At 38.9% G+C, this 15148-nt stretch overlaps 1 protein-coding gene and 2 long non-coding RNA genes across 3 annotated transcripts; 2 read left to right on the top strand and 1 right to left on the bottom strand.

Moving 5' to 3' along the window:
- The first annotated feature begins 1746 nt into the window (after positions 1 to 1746).
- LOC131601519 (uncharacterized) lies at positions 1747 to 4404 on the top strand. The gene is made up of 3 exons (XR_009283673.1): positions 1747 to 1937; positions 2031 to 2165; positions 3918 to 4404. It is a non-coding gene; the product is annotated as an uncharacterized LOC131601519 (long non-coding RNA).
- A 2737-nt stretch (positions 4405 to 7141) lies between these two features.
- LOC131606452 (uncharacterized) lies at positions 7142 to 10361 on the top strand. The gene is made up of 3 exons (XR_009284839.1): positions 7142 to 8141; positions 8235 to 8369; positions 10123 to 10361. It is a non-coding gene; the product is annotated as an uncharacterized LOC131606452 (long non-coding RNA).
- A 3931-nt stretch (positions 10362 to 14292) lies between these two features.
- On the bottom strand, positions 14293 to 14913 carry LOC131604434 (uncharacterized). The gene is made up of 2 exons (XM_058876874.1): positions 14689 to 14913; positions 14293 to 14526 (listed from the first exon to the last, which is right to left on the bottom strand). The coding sequence occupies exons 1-2, from the start codon at positions 14911 to 14913 to the stop codon at positions 14293 to 14295; spliced, it is 459 nt and encodes a 152-aa protein (XP_058732857.1).
- Positions 14914 to 15148: the final 235 nt, after the last annotated feature.

The following is a 15148-nucleotide window of genomic DNA, read 5'->3' as shown; positions in this document are numbered from 1 at the left end:
AAAAAACGTATTTTCCTGCATAAGACCAGTTCCAAAACATCCTAAAACATTCCTAAGGTTCCCTAATGATCCAAATTCGAACTCCATCATGTATCATCATTCTACAACATATAATCACATCAAAGAACACATACTTTATCCATTAAACAAACATGCAATGATTTTTATCACACAAATCCCCAATTTTCCCCAAACTTCAATTTCCCCACAAAACCCCAAGTCTCTAACTAGAGACTCACCTTAGATTGAATGAAGATTAAGCTACAACACTGGGCTAGGGAGATGGAGACGGTGACGAAATTCCACTTGCATGCAAGAAATTGATGAACTTGAAAAATGACTTTCTTCCCTCTCTCACGGTTCCCTTCCTCTATTTTTTTTTTCCAAGTTTGAATTTTGTTTTCAAAATAACAAGAGTGGAATGTCAATGTTGCCCCCAAACCATTCTCTTATTCCTAAATTGCCCTTTAGTCATAATCCAACTAACTTAGTTACTACATTCTTTTGTTTATTTTTTTTCCATTTAATAAATAAACAAACAATAGTGGGTTGTTACAGCATCAATGGAAAATTTGTTTTCCAACCCACTTCATTCACAATTTGCTTTTATTATATTTACTCATCTCTTTTATTATAATTTAATTTGTGCTGGTATGTTTTGGGTATATAATAATTGAAATAAGCCATAAAGCACACAATAACTGTGGTTTGGAAAGTGATAAACACTATCATGTGCTGTTGCAATGTTGCAAGTACTCTATTTTTCTTCATTCAACCATAATTGAGTACGTAGTATTTTATTTTCTCAGAAATATGAAATATTATTATATGTATGGTTTTCTCATAATTGATTTAATGGAATTTATTTTCATAAAATTAATTTTAACTTAAAGTAAATTTTGTAAATTAATTTACGTTTGGTTCTACTCATGTAAAAGTCATTAGGATTGATTGATATTGTTTGAATAGTTTAGATCAAAATTGTTCTTGGACATATTGTAATTACCAAAAATGTTCTAATTGCATTTAAAACTATATATTTCATTTACATTATAAATTTTTTTAAAATAAAAATATTAAAAATTACAAATTTTTAAGTATTACAAAAATAATTTTTTATTAACCTAAATTTCAAATCATATTAAAATCAAATCATTATCGTGAAACATATTCTAATATTTTATTAATTTAATATTTATAATTTTTGAAGAGTTCCAAATTTGTTTACAACAACATTATATATGAATAAAATATTTAAAATATTTTTTTATCTTGGCAAAATAAAGGTTTCTAGTAAACGATTGGAGATATGATAAGTTAGGATTAGTTCATTATTAAATTATAATTCATAAATATACAAAAATAATCAAGTCACTTCTTTGGAATAGGTCCACCACAAATAAATATCATTGATATAAGTAAGTTAAATTAAAGTTGTGTAAAACATATTTTTACGCACTTGATTGAAACAATAATTTGTATGACTGCCTTCTCAGCCAATCAACATATGAAACGTGCTAGAATTTGAGACATTGTACATCTGTAATACCCTGACTCTCTAAACCCGATAATTATTATTTAATTGGTTAAGTGATGATTAGAAGGCATATTGATATTGGATTATATTAATCTAAGAAGGATTATTAAGAGAAAGTTTCATGTGGAATGGTTAGAATCTAATGGCATAGTTAGAATATGACTACATGGCATTGTTATAAATATGAACAAGTTAGAGGACATAATGAACCTTGATCTCTATTGCATGATCATAAGGGCATGTTTGGAGGGTTAGTTGTTATAAGTCAGAATTTTTAAGAAAGAAGAACTTAGAAGCAAGTGGGAGAAAGTAGAAGTCATGTCCATCTTCTCCATTTTCGCAACCCATGGACAGCCTCCACTAAAAGTGCCATAACTCTCTGCTCACAGCTCCGATTGAGGTAATTCTTGAAGTTTTGGATAGCTAACGAAATTCCCTTCGATTTGATATACTAATTCGCATTCATGGGTTCTGTTTTGAGGGAAATAAGCAGGTTTGAAGTGGAGTGATCCATGCTGAGTTTGTGTGTGAATGCAGCTGCGAATTTGATGATGAAGAAGGTGAACCTTTGGGCAAGAGTGGAGTTCAAAGGCTGCATTAACACCATCTAAACCTCTATTAATCCAAGGTGAGTCCTTAGTTAGAAACTTGGGGAAAATTTGTGGGAAATAACATGTTGGGGTTTTGGGTTTTGAGTGATAAATCCATGAATCCATATATAGTGATAAATACGATTAATTGCTAATTGGTGATTCTATGTAATGCATGCTTGATTTTATGCTTAGATTGTGTGTTATGAATGTATTGTGTACATTAGATCACTACTGCATGTTAGAATTCGTTGGGATTATGTTAGTGATGCAGGGAATCAATTATGGGGAAATTGGGACTGATTTAGAACCCTTAAAATGCAGAAAATTGATTCTGCTTCAGGGTAATCGGTTACTGGCATTTGGGTAATCGGTTACTTTGTAGAAAATTGTGTTACAGGGCATTTTTCATGCCAGTAACCAGTTACTGGACTCTGGGTAACCGGTTACCCTGGGCAAAAGTGCAAAAATCAGCAAACTTTAGAAAGTCGTAACTTTCGGCTCGGGTATCGGAATTGCGCAAACTTTATATCGTTGGAAAGCTAGCGACGTGTACTTTCTAATAAAATTGGTCCCCAAACCAGAATGTGTGATTTCATAATATTGGAACCCTACTTAGTGAACCTCGTCGGGCGAGATTTTACATTACTAATTCCCCCGAGAGCAGTTCTGTTCCGAATAGAGAACCGAACGCCTCCTTAGTCGTGTGAGACTTGTTTAAATTATAATTGAACATGTTAATGATGTTAATGATCATGGATGTGTTGATTCTCAATATGCGGATCATTAATTAATGCATTATATTGATATGCTTTATGATGATCATATTATGTTTATCCGTCCGTTCGATTGACGTTCGGAGATGGTTGTTTGTTTGTGGCATGATGCCTTGTGTGATAATGATCATTAATTCCCGTTGTTTCGGTTAAACATTCGGGATTGATTGTATTGTGTGATTGACGCTTGTTATGCGTGTGGTATGCTAGAATCGAAGTGGGCCACTACTAGGCGGTAAGGCACCATTGTGTATGGACTAGTTTCCAAAGATACCATTGCGATGTACCTGCGGGGTCTTTCAGGGCGTTTCCCAAAGGCGTGATACATTGGCGTTCTTGGTATGATTTGCACACCTGAGCTATCATTGCGATGTACCTGCGGGGTCTTTCAGGGCGTTTCCCAAAGGCGTGATACATCGGCGTGCTTGGTATGGTGGAGTTGTGATGCCAATTAGGCGATATCACTTGGATAACTCACCTATAGTGGTGCCACGTAGGCTACACCACTAGGCTCCTAACCGGATGGGCTTGTACAGTCAATTAGGCGTATTCGCACTTGTGGATACCATATTACGTATGGATGATGATGAGGCCGTGACGCCGTGTAGGCAACGTCACCGCTATAACTCGTCACGGGTGGAATGCCACATAGGATCTATCTGTTTCATCTAGCGATGGGTCTTGTGTGAGTCTTCTTGACGACAGGTACTTGGTTACTCACCGAGGGTGTGTGTGCAGCCTTGGTAGTTGGTTGTTACCACTTTTGGATTCCCCGTACATGGGTAAGGGTCTACATACGTGTTTGTATACTATTTGTGTACTTGTGATATGATGACTCCTATGGTGGACGATTCATGTGTTTGCTCCGTACTTGTACCGGATGTGAGGTTGAACCCCGGATCAATGGTGGATTCGGTTTGTGATGCATGTACCCTGTAGAACCGAGTGGACCCATAGGATAGGAGGACTCACTGAGATTTAGTAATCTCACCCCAATCAACTTATTTTTTTCAGGTGCAGTTTAGTAGCGTTTGACAAATAGCAGGTTCGGATTGATGACTTAAAGTGGTGATGGCTCGGAGACCTCGTCAGATCTCATTTTCCGCTGTGCAGATCCATTGAAGACACGTGTTTTGTAATTATCAATATTATTTCATGTTGTATTATTATGGATCATCTTGTATCTTTGGCTTTTGTGTGTACTCAAATACCAATTTTTAACGTTTCATGCATAATATACTAGTCAACTATGTATGGGGTGTTACAGTTGGTATCAGAGCAGGTCGATTCTCGGCCGAGCCATGAGACATCACTAGCAATTCTTTTTCCTCCTCTCAAGTGTGCGTTGCTAGCCTGATTTTACTGATATCTCATTCAGTTGTTGAACTTGATCAACTCATTGACTGAGTGTGAGACAGTAGGATTACGGCAGAGCCGCCACGAGGAATCGTAAACCTGTAAGTGTTGTGAACCCAAGTAGTTGAAGTGGGATGAGTAATGGATTTTTTTGGACGTTGTAAGTGGATAATATTGGAGTCGTCAAGTTTAAAGAGAGCGGTTGATGTGAAGTAGTGATACCCGGACTATCAAGGTGTGGATCGAGACAACTAGAACTCACAGGATTTTGACTGAACGAAGTGAATATTTCTCTAAGTCTTGGTAATAGCAAGGGAAATCCAAATAGGAATGAGTAGGAGCCTTGTAAGGGAGATTCTCCGAAGGTGTTGAGCTGTGAATTAGTAGGATTCAGTACTGATGATGCTGCCGGTGTTAAGTGTGACGGGTGAGCTGATAGGACAAAATGGCCTCTGGAAATGCGGACAGAAGAGTTAGACCTTTCTGATTGCGCTGGTACAGACAGTAATTGGATGGATGAAGTATTAGATCCTGATCCAACTCGAAGTACCCTAAGCGAGAGTAGTTACCTAGTAGATGTTGGTGGAATGTATGAGTGTGGTAACTTAAGATTGGCGAAGCTTGAATACCTTGTCGGTGGAAAAAGGGCATGCATTTCCGTTCTTATCATTTTGTATTTAAGTTCTAGAACTATGCTAGATGGAATATGAAATGATGTAGAAGCGTGAAATGCAGTGACCTAAGTTCTTGTTAGTTGTTGTTTGTCTGACCCCGAGTGAAGCCATAGAACTACGCTTGGCGTTGGGCGTTTAGGCGAGTAAGAACTAAGATCTATCTGGAACGTCAGTAGGATAATCGCAGTTGAGTTGGTTGTTAGGAACCCTAGTATTCCTATCTGGACTGAATTATCCTTGGAATCTCATGCATGCGTGGGACGAGTGGGTACACGCACTGCATGGTAATCCGAAGTTGAACTCCAATCTTTGTGCTTGGCGTTTTGGCTTTCCGAGTAAGTAAACCTTGATGTGAAGCACTCTCAGGTTTTAGCATCCTGAGGAGTGTGATTCGAAGGACTTGAGGAACGATGAACCTATTGGAGGTCTGTTCAGACACTTGTCGGTTGTGACTTTAGGATACGTGTGGAGATCGTTATACGCCACTGAGGTAGGTTGCCTGGATACATGGCCTCGGAGTTGGACCACCATGTTGGTACTACCAGACGAGTATAATTCCACAGTATCACTACCGTGCACAAGATGCGTGAGTCATCATTTTTCCGACATGTGTGGGACAAAGGTGATCTGAAGCTCAAGGTAGAATTCTGATTTGGCACTCGTGAGACACAGGTCCAGACTCTCATAAGGTATGTGGGATGAGGATCCATACGTCACGCTCGATAGTAAAGGAATAACTAGACAGGCGATGGTGTGATGGATCAAGATCCAATACTATACTCTGAGTGATCGTGATCGCATGAGTTAGTATCCGATTGTACCTTGGGGATGTTCTCGTTTCGTGAAGTGTTAAGTTGGCATTTTTCCATGAGTGTCTAGAGTGGGACTCATGTGCGCTCATGATATCCTGGTCAGCATGGTGAGTGGCTATCATGTACCATTGGCGACCGGTGATGGAAAATGCAAGTTGTATCTTGGATCGGCTCGATGTGTGATGTGTCCGGTAAGGTATTGCTAGATACTCTGAACGGAGAAGTGTTAATCTTGGTAAGGCATGGACATTTTGGTTTGAGAACTGCTAAGGAATTTATAAGAGAGATGTTCGAAGTGCAAAGTGCAAAGTGCAATTTCTTGCATTGTGGCTACACTCAGACCGTTGGAAGCACTGCAATGAAGGATGCAGCCGCTGAGGAAGTCAGTTCAGTGTCTGATTCAGAGGTGGAACATACGTTATATGACTGTGTGAATGGAGTGTGGCTATGGGAGGATCGTTATATCAGTGGGTCGCACGAGTTAGCAGAGGTGATACTACGCTAAGAGAATGAAGGTGTATGGTTGGGTAGAAGTTGTGTAAAACTGCTAGAGTTATCATGAACTGCAGTACATCGTGAAGGGTTCGATATGCCGGTTGAGCAACAAGATTGGTTGGACTGAAAAACATAGCAGATGTACACTGTGGAAATCAGTGACAAGGACGAACCTCTAAGTCAGTGAGTGTTTGGGTCTCAATGTCCTGAGGATGAAACGTGTACCTAAGTTGTGGTAGATGAACTATATGGAATGACAGAGTAAGTAGAAGCTTGATTCTGGAAAGTACGCAACTTCAAAGAGTAGTAGTCGATGATGGATGTATATAGAGTTCTGGCACGTGTTGTAATTGGACGACTGTAGATAAGGAATTATTGTGTATTAATGGGAACTAAGTGAATTATGGATATAATGGGACTCAGAGGATTTCAAGGTGTGTGACTTGTTGGGATCAGAGTAGCGCAACGGATCAAGGGAGAATCAGATAAGTCTGAGGTAGGAACGAACAGACTGTTTTTGGGACTTTACGTTGGGATGAAAGAATCTTCCTAAGGGAAATTGTCGAAGCATCATTTTGTTCGTTCTAGTTTCTCAAGGATCACCATAATCTCGAGAAGTGTCGTCAATGGGCCGGATTGGCGTAAGTTCCTTGTGGCTATGCCTTATGCAGTACGATCGTGCAGGAAGGCGTGGGTAGTGTTTGCAGGTTAACTGCTGAATTTCACCTTTCGTCAGTGGAATTTTGTGTGAGGTGGTGGAATAACCAGGTTGTAGTTGCAGAGTGCTTCACCTTGTGGATGGTAGTGACGGTTGTTACGGATAATACCGAAACGGAAATCGAAGTAAGAAGCCTTAGTTGCATACACAAAGGGGAACTTGGAGTGAGTCGTCGTAAGCATCAGGGAGTTGGAAGTTAAGACCAAGGGAATTGGCAGTCATCTTAACATCATTGAATGGACTAATGTAGGAGGTAATCCGACGTTTCATTGTGGAGAGCAACGTTGTAACGAGGATTCATGAACAGGAAGCGATTCGAGGAGTTGAGGAAGAATTAGTAATATGTGTTGAGCAAGGATAAGTTCAGCGAAGATTGAAACTAAGGACGCCCGACAGGGATAGAGTATTACGGCTTTCAAAGGCATGGAAGTCCAGTGTAGGTCAGCGGAAATTAAGAGTATTAGAAGATCTTTCTCAGGGTTATTGAGATGAAGTTCCAGAGGAGATGCGTTGGGTGAGTACTAAGGTTTCCGGTCAGGAATGTCAAGACGAAGTATCAGATGAGACGTGTTGCTTGAGGGTTAAGGTTTCTAATCATGTGTAGTGGGACGCAGGTGTTTTGGCAGAATACGTTTCTTCATATGGAATGACCCTCAAACAGAGTAGTGAGATTACCTAAGGAGGAATGCGAGTAACATTCTTTCCCTTAATTGGATAGCTATGACAGGTTGGTTTTCGTGGTGAACGGAAGGAATTCGAGGACGAATTCTATTTAAGGGGAGGAGAATGTAATACCCTGACTCTCTAAACCCGATAATTATTATTTAATTGGTTAAGTGATGATTAGAAGACATATTGATATTGGATTATATTAATCTAAGAAGGATTATTAAGAGAAAGTTTCATGTGGAATGGTTAGAATCTAATGGCATAGTTAGAATATGACTACATGGCATTGTTGTAAATATGAACAAGTTAGAGGACATAATGGACCTTGATCTCTATTGCATGATCATAAGGGCATGTTTGGAGGGTTAGTTGTTATAAGTCAGAATTTTTAAGAAAGAAGAACTTAGAAGCAAGTGGGAGAAAGTAGAAGTCATGTCCATCTTCTCCATTTTCGCAACCCATGGACAGCCTCCACTAAAAGTGCCATAACTCTCTGCTCACAGCTCCGATTGAGGTAATTCTTGAAGTTTTGGATAGCTAACGAAATTCCCTTCGATTTGATATACTAATTCGCATTCATGGGTTCTGTTTTGAGGGAAATAAGCAGGTTTGAAGTGGAGTGATCCATGCTGAGTTTGTGTGTGAATGCAGCTGCGAATTTGATGATGAAGAAGGTGAACCTTTGGGCAAGAGTGGAGTTCAAAGGCTGCATTAACACCATCTAAACCTATATTAATCCAAGGTGAGTCCTTAGTTAGAAACTTGGGGAAAATTTGTGGGAAATAACATGTTGGGGTTTTGGGTTTTGAGTGATAAATCCATGAATCCATATATAGTGATAAATACGATTAATTGCTAATTGGTGATTCTATGTAATGCATGCTTGATTTTATGCTTAGATTGTGTGTTATGAATGTATTGTGTACATTAGATCACTACTGCATGTTAGAATTCGTTGGGATTATGTTAGTGATGCAGGGAATCAATTATGGGGAAATTGGGACTGATTTAGAACCCTTAAAATGCAGAAAATTGATTCTGCTTCAGGGTAATCGGTTACTGGCATTTGGGTAATCGGTTACTTTGTAGAAAATTGCGTTACAGGGCATTTTTCATGCCAGTAACCGGTTACTGGACTCTGGGTAACCGGTTACCCTGGGCAAAAGTGCAAAAATCAGCAAACTTTAGAAAGTCGTAACTTTCGGCTCGGGTATCGGAATTGCGCAAACTTTATATCGTTGGAAAGCTAGCGACGTGTACTTTCTAATAAAATTGGTCCCCAAACCAGAATGTGTGATTTCATAATATTGGAACCCTACTTAGTGAACCTCGTCGGGCGAGATTTTACATTACTAATTCCCCCGAGAGCAGTTCTGTTCCGAATAGAGAACCGAACGCCTCCTTAGTCGTGTGAGACTTGTTTAAATTATAATTGAACATGTTAATGATGTTAATGATCATGGATGTGTTGATTCTCAATATGCGGATCATTAATTAATGCATTATATTGATATGCTTTATGATGATCATATTATGTTTATCCGTCCGTTCGATTGACGTTCGGAGATGGTTGTTTGTTTGTGGCATGATGCCTTGTGTGATAATGATCATTAATTCCCGTTGTTTCGGTTAAACATTCGGGATTGATTGTATTGTGTGATTGACGCTTGTTATGCGTGTGGTATGCTAGAATCGAAGTGGGCCACTACTAGGTGGTAAGGCACCATTGTGTATGGACTAGTTTCCAAAGATACCATTGCGATGTACCTGCGGGGTCTTTCAGGGCGTTTCCCAAAGGCGTGATACATTGGCGTTCTTGGTATGATTTGCACACCTGAGCTATCATTGCGATGTACCTGCGGGGTCTTTCAGGGCGTTTCCCAAAGGCGTGATACATCGGCGTGCTTGGTATGGTGGAGTTGTGATGCCAATTAGGCGATATCACTTGGATAACTCACCTATAGTGGTGCCACGTAGGCTACACCACTAGGCTCCTAACCGGATGGGCTTGTACAGTCAATTAGGCGTATTCGCACTTGTGGATACCATATTGCGTATGGATGATGATGAGGCCGTGACGCCGTGTAGGCAACGTCACCGCTATAACTTGTCACGGGTGGAATGCCACATAGGATCTATCTGTTTCATCTAGCGATGGGTCTTGTGTGAGTCTTCTTGACGACAGGTACTTGGTTACTCACCGAGGGTGTGTGTGCAGCCTTGGTAGTTGGTTGTTACCACTTCTGGATTCCCCGTACATGGGTAAGGGTCTGCATACGTGTTTGTATACTATTTGTGTACTTGTGATATGATGACTCCTATGGTGGATGATTCATGTGTTTGCTCCGTACTTGTACCGGATGTGAGGTTGAACCCCGGATCAATGGTGGATTCGGTTTGTGATGCATGTACCCTGTAGAACCGAGTGGACCCATAGGATAGGAGGACTCACTGAGATTTAGTAATCTCACCCCAATCAACTTATTTTTTTTCAGGTGCAGTTTAGTAGCGTTTGACAGATAGCAGGTTCGGATTGATGACTTAAAGTGGTGATGGCTCGGAGACCTCGTCAGATCTCATTTTCCGCTGTGCAGATCCATTGAAGACACGTGTTTTGTAATTATCAATATTATTTCATGTTGTATTTATATGGATCATCTTGTATCTTTGGCTTTTGTGTGTACTCAAATACCAATTTTTAACGTTTCATGCATAATATACTAGTCAACTATGTATGGGGTGTTACAACATCCCACTATTAATAGGTAGGTATTTGAATAAAGTGACAGGTAGGCCAGCTGGCATTAAATAAGAAAAGCGTTGAAGCCTTTTTATTATAATTTTGCCTTTTTATTATAATTTTGTCTTTGATTTTGTTTGGTTGAGTTTTAAATATCCCTAACTTACCATTATGTGTTGTTTCGTAATAACGTATCAATTATGAAAGAAAACTTATGAAAAGACACTAATGAAAACTTTGTTTTCAAGCTTTAAACACAATGATTGATATGAAAGAATTCACATTATGCTTTTATTTACTCCTCTCTTTTTCTTTTTTGGGAAAATCCAGCCATTCCAATTTAATATATGTTGGTACATTTTGGGTAAGGAATAATTGAAATAAAGTTATGAGTATCACAGCTACGTGTAAAAACTAACGGAAAATTTATGAAAATGCATCAATGAAAAATTTGCTTTCCAACCCACTTCATTCACAGTTTGCTTTTATTATATTTACTCATCTCTTTTATTATAATTTAATTTGTGCTGGTATGTTTTTGGTATATAATAATTGAAATAAGGCATAAAGCACACAATAACTGTGGTTTAGAAAGTGATAAACACTATCATGTGCTGTTGCAATGTTGCAAGTACTCAATTTTTTTTTTCATTCAACCATAATTGAGTACGTAGTATTTCATTTTCTCAGAAATATGAAATATTATTATATGTATGGTTTTCTCATAATTGATTTAATGGAATTCATTTTCATAAAATTAATTTTAACTTAAAGTAAATTTTGTAAATTAATTTACGTTTGGTTCTATTCATGTAAAAGTCATTAGGATTGATTGATATTGTTTGAATAGTTTAGATCAAAATTGTTCTTGGACATATTGTAATTACCAAAAATATTCTAATTGCATTTAAAACTATATATTTCATTTATATTATAAATTTCTTTAAAATAAAAAAAATTAAAAATTACAAATTTTTAAGTATTACAAAAACAATTTTTTATTAATTTAATTTTCAAATCATATTAAAATCAAATCATTATAGTGAAACATATTCTAATATTTTATTAATTTAATATTTATAATTTTTGAAGAGTTCCAAATTTGTTTACAACAACATTATATATGAATAAAATATTTAAAATATTTTTTTATCTTGGCAAAATAAAGGTATCTAGTAAACGATTAGAGATATGATAAGTTAGGATTAGTTCATTATTAAATTATAATTCATAATTATACCAAAATAATTAAGTTACTTCTTTGGAATAGGTCCACCACAAAATTATATCATTGATATAAGTAAAATAAATTAAAGTTGTGTAAAACATATTTTTACGCACTTGATTGAAACAATAATTTGTATAACTGCCTTCTCAGCCAATCAACATATGAAACGTGCTAGAATTTGAGACATTGTGCATCCCACTATTAATAGGTAGGTATTTGAATAAAGTGACAGGTAGGCCAGGTGGCATTAACTAAGAAAAGCGTTGAAGCCTTTTTATTATAATTTTGTTTTTGATTTTGTTTTGTTGAGTTTTAAATATCCCTAACTTACCATTATGTGTTGTTTCGTAAAAACGTATCAATTATGAAAGAAAACTTATGAAAAGACACAAATGAAAAATTTGTTTTCAAACTTTAAACACAATGATTGATATGAAAGAATTCACATTTTGCTTTTATTTACTCCCCTCTTTTTCTTTTTTGGGAAAATTGTAACACCTCATACATACATTGCCTAGGATATACGTATATGGCATTAGAATGGTACTCGAAAATCATAAACATAAGCAGCGGAGTGGATAATATATAAGTACAAGTACAAAAGCCCAAACTGTTATGGCCAAAATACATGAGTTCCAACTGGTACGAATACATATCCATAGTACAAAAGATGATAGTACAAAATATCAAGAACTATAAAAGAACGCATCGCCAAGAAACACCATCTCGAAGCTAAGGCATCTTACCCTTCCCACGATCCTGCCTCGAACCACCTGGAAAAGAATAATTGGAATGGGGTGAGATTACTAAATCTCAGTGAGTCTCTCTATCTTACGGGTTCACTCGGTTCTACAAGGAGCATGCAATCAATGGATCCACCGAGAATCCGGGTTACCTCACGGCTAGGTACAAGTACAAACAAGGTATACCACCATTAGAAGTCCCATAACTATCCAATGTGGCTACAAAGATAATCACACAATCAAAACCACCGTATGCAAACCCGTACCCATGTACGAGGAATCCAGGAGCAAGTTACAGCCCGCTCATTAGGCTACGCAATCCACACCCTCGGTGAGTTACACCCGTGCATCGCGTCAAGAGACTTGTACCGGCACACCGCAAGATGGAACAAACGAGTCCTAAGTGGCACACCGTTTGCGACGAGTTGCAGCGGTGACATTGCCTACATGGCGTCACAGCCTCGTCAACCATCAAAACGTATGTGTGAGGGACCCAGCCAGCTCAGTACAAAACGCCATCTTGACAACACGAGCCCACCGGGCGAAAGCCTAGTGATCTTGCCTACGTGGCATCACTAGAGGCGAATCGAAAGTAATGTTGCCTACATGGCATTACTTCTCCACCATACCAAGCACGCCGATGTGTAACCGCTAGTGGAGAAACGCCTATAAGACCTCCACATGCACATCGCAATGGTAGCTCAGGTGTGTAGAACATACCGAGAACGCTGATGTGTACTGCAAGTGTGGAAGTGCCCCCTTCGGCCCGCACAAGCACATCGCAACGGTATCAAGTGTTCTATGCGATTTACCCCCTAATAGCCTAGGCCCACTCCGATTCAGCATACCATAACACAATCAGGCCACAGGGGCAAAGTGTCTCCGAACGTTCAACCGGAACGAACGAGAAAGGAAACGATCACATCATAACACAATCAACAATTGCATCTCTTAAACATACATGCATACAAGTAAGATGGTGATCATATATTAGTCTCATACACTTAGAACATGCACTAACATATCATACAAGTCATTAGAGGCCTTCGGTTCCGATATGAAGCGAAACTGCACTCAAATAGGGGAAATATCAATTCTGCATCAGACTAGTTCGCTATAGCGAACTTCTGTTCGCTACAGCGAACTCAAACAGAAGCAAACTTTCTCAAATCCAGGTTAGTTCGCTACAGCGAACTCCCAGCGAAGCCCCGATTCGCTACAGCGAAGGAAAGTTCGCTACAGCGAATGAATTAATTCAACTCCCAGGTTTATTCGCTACACAGTTCGCTACAGCGAATCATTCGCTACAGCGAATGAAAGTTCGCTGCAGCGAACTCTGCAAAATCAGCAAAAATGCAGAAACGTATTTGGGGTCCCCAAGCCCCAAATTTCGACATGCATCCATTCTTAAATGAAAATGAGACATAGAAACAATATGTAAACGAATTATTGCTACCAACAAGGTCTAACACATGCAAAGGAATGAGGATCAAAGCATTTACTCACAAACCCTTAATCCCCAAAATTAGCATAAACCCCCAAAATATTCCCCAAGGTCTCTATCTATGAGACTCACCTGATTAGGCTGAGGAAGAAGCTCTGAAAATCAGAAGTAGATGATGAAGGTTGATGGATCAAAGGTGCATGCAAGGCTGAAAGTTGAAGTTGGCAATGGGTCTTCCTCTCCTTCCTTCTTGTTTCACGTTCTTCCTCTTCTACTCTCCACAATTCTGTTTTTGGCTTCTAAAAATCAGAATTATTCCAAACCAAACAACCCTTAAGACTTAGATAGAGTGCAAAGACTAAAGTATCCCCCAACTAAACTTTATTTACCAAAGTGCCATTTAGTTACATTCTAACTAAATAGTTATTCCTAATATTTAGTCTCTTGAAATAATATTAGGATATTACATTCTCCCCCCCTTAAATAGAATTCGTCCTCGAATTCGAAAACTTACCAGAATAGGTGAGGATACAACTCCCGCATCTCCAATTCTAGCTCCCAAGTAGCTTCGTCAGGACGCGACTCTTCCCACAACACCTTCACAATAGGTATCTCTTTTCTTCTCAACGACTTACTAGCATACTCCAAAATACGACACGGATTCGGTTGGAATGAGAGATCTGGTTCTACTTCAATCGTATCGGGTAGAATAGGATGAAACGAATCCGGCACAAACTTCCGCAACTGAGACACATGGAATACGTCATGCAGCCCGGATAGTGAAGGAGGCAATGCTAACTGGTATGCGACTTCACCTATCCGTCTCATGATCTGATAGGGTCCTACGTATCTCGGACTAAGCTTGCGCGTTTTAAACGGTCCTTTCAACCTCAACCTCGGAGTCACCTTCAAGAACACATGATCTCCTACGTCAAACTCCAACGGTCTCCTTCGTTTGTCCGCATAACTCCTTTGTCGATCTTGAGCTTGTTTCATCTTATCTCGGATCATCTTAACCTTCTCCGTGGTTTCTTGAATTATCTCCGGTCCAAGAATTCCTTTCTCACCAACTTCAGACCAACACAACGGTGATCGACACTTCCTCCCATACAAGGCTTCATATGGGGCCATACCGATACTCGCATGATAACTGTTGTTATACGCGAATTCTATCAAAGGTAAGTTATCTTTCCAATTTCCACCAATTTCCAAGATACATGCCCTCAGCATATCCTCAATGGTCTGAATAGTCCTTTCTGTTTGTCCATCTGTCTAAGGGTGGTTAGAAGTGCTCAAATTCAGATCTGTACCCATCTCTTGATGAAAAGCTCTCCAAAATCGGGAAGTGAACTTCGGATCTCTATCT

This window comes from Vicia villosa, linkage group LG5, assembly GCF_029867415.1.
Source record: "Vicia villosa cultivar HV-30 ecotype Madison, WI linkage group LG5, Vvil1.0, whole genome shotgun sequence".
Classification (NCBI taxonomy): Eukaryota; Viridiplantae; Streptophyta; class Magnoliopsida; order Fabales; family Fabaceae; genus Vicia; species Vicia villosa.
Note: the sequence above shows the minus strand (reverse complement) of the source record. Positions and strands in the feature narration are given on the sequence as shown.

Excerpts from the sequence above, each read along its gene's own strand:
- LOC131604434 (XM_058876874.1), bottom strand. The coding sequence starts at position 14,913 with ATGGCCCCATATGAAGCCTTGTATGGGAGGAAGTGTCGATCACCGTTG. Across the intron at positions 14,527-14,688 it reads GAGATCATGTGTTCTTGAAG|TTGCGGAAGTTTGTGCCGGA; the intron begins GTGACTCCGAGG and ends CATGTGTCTCAG.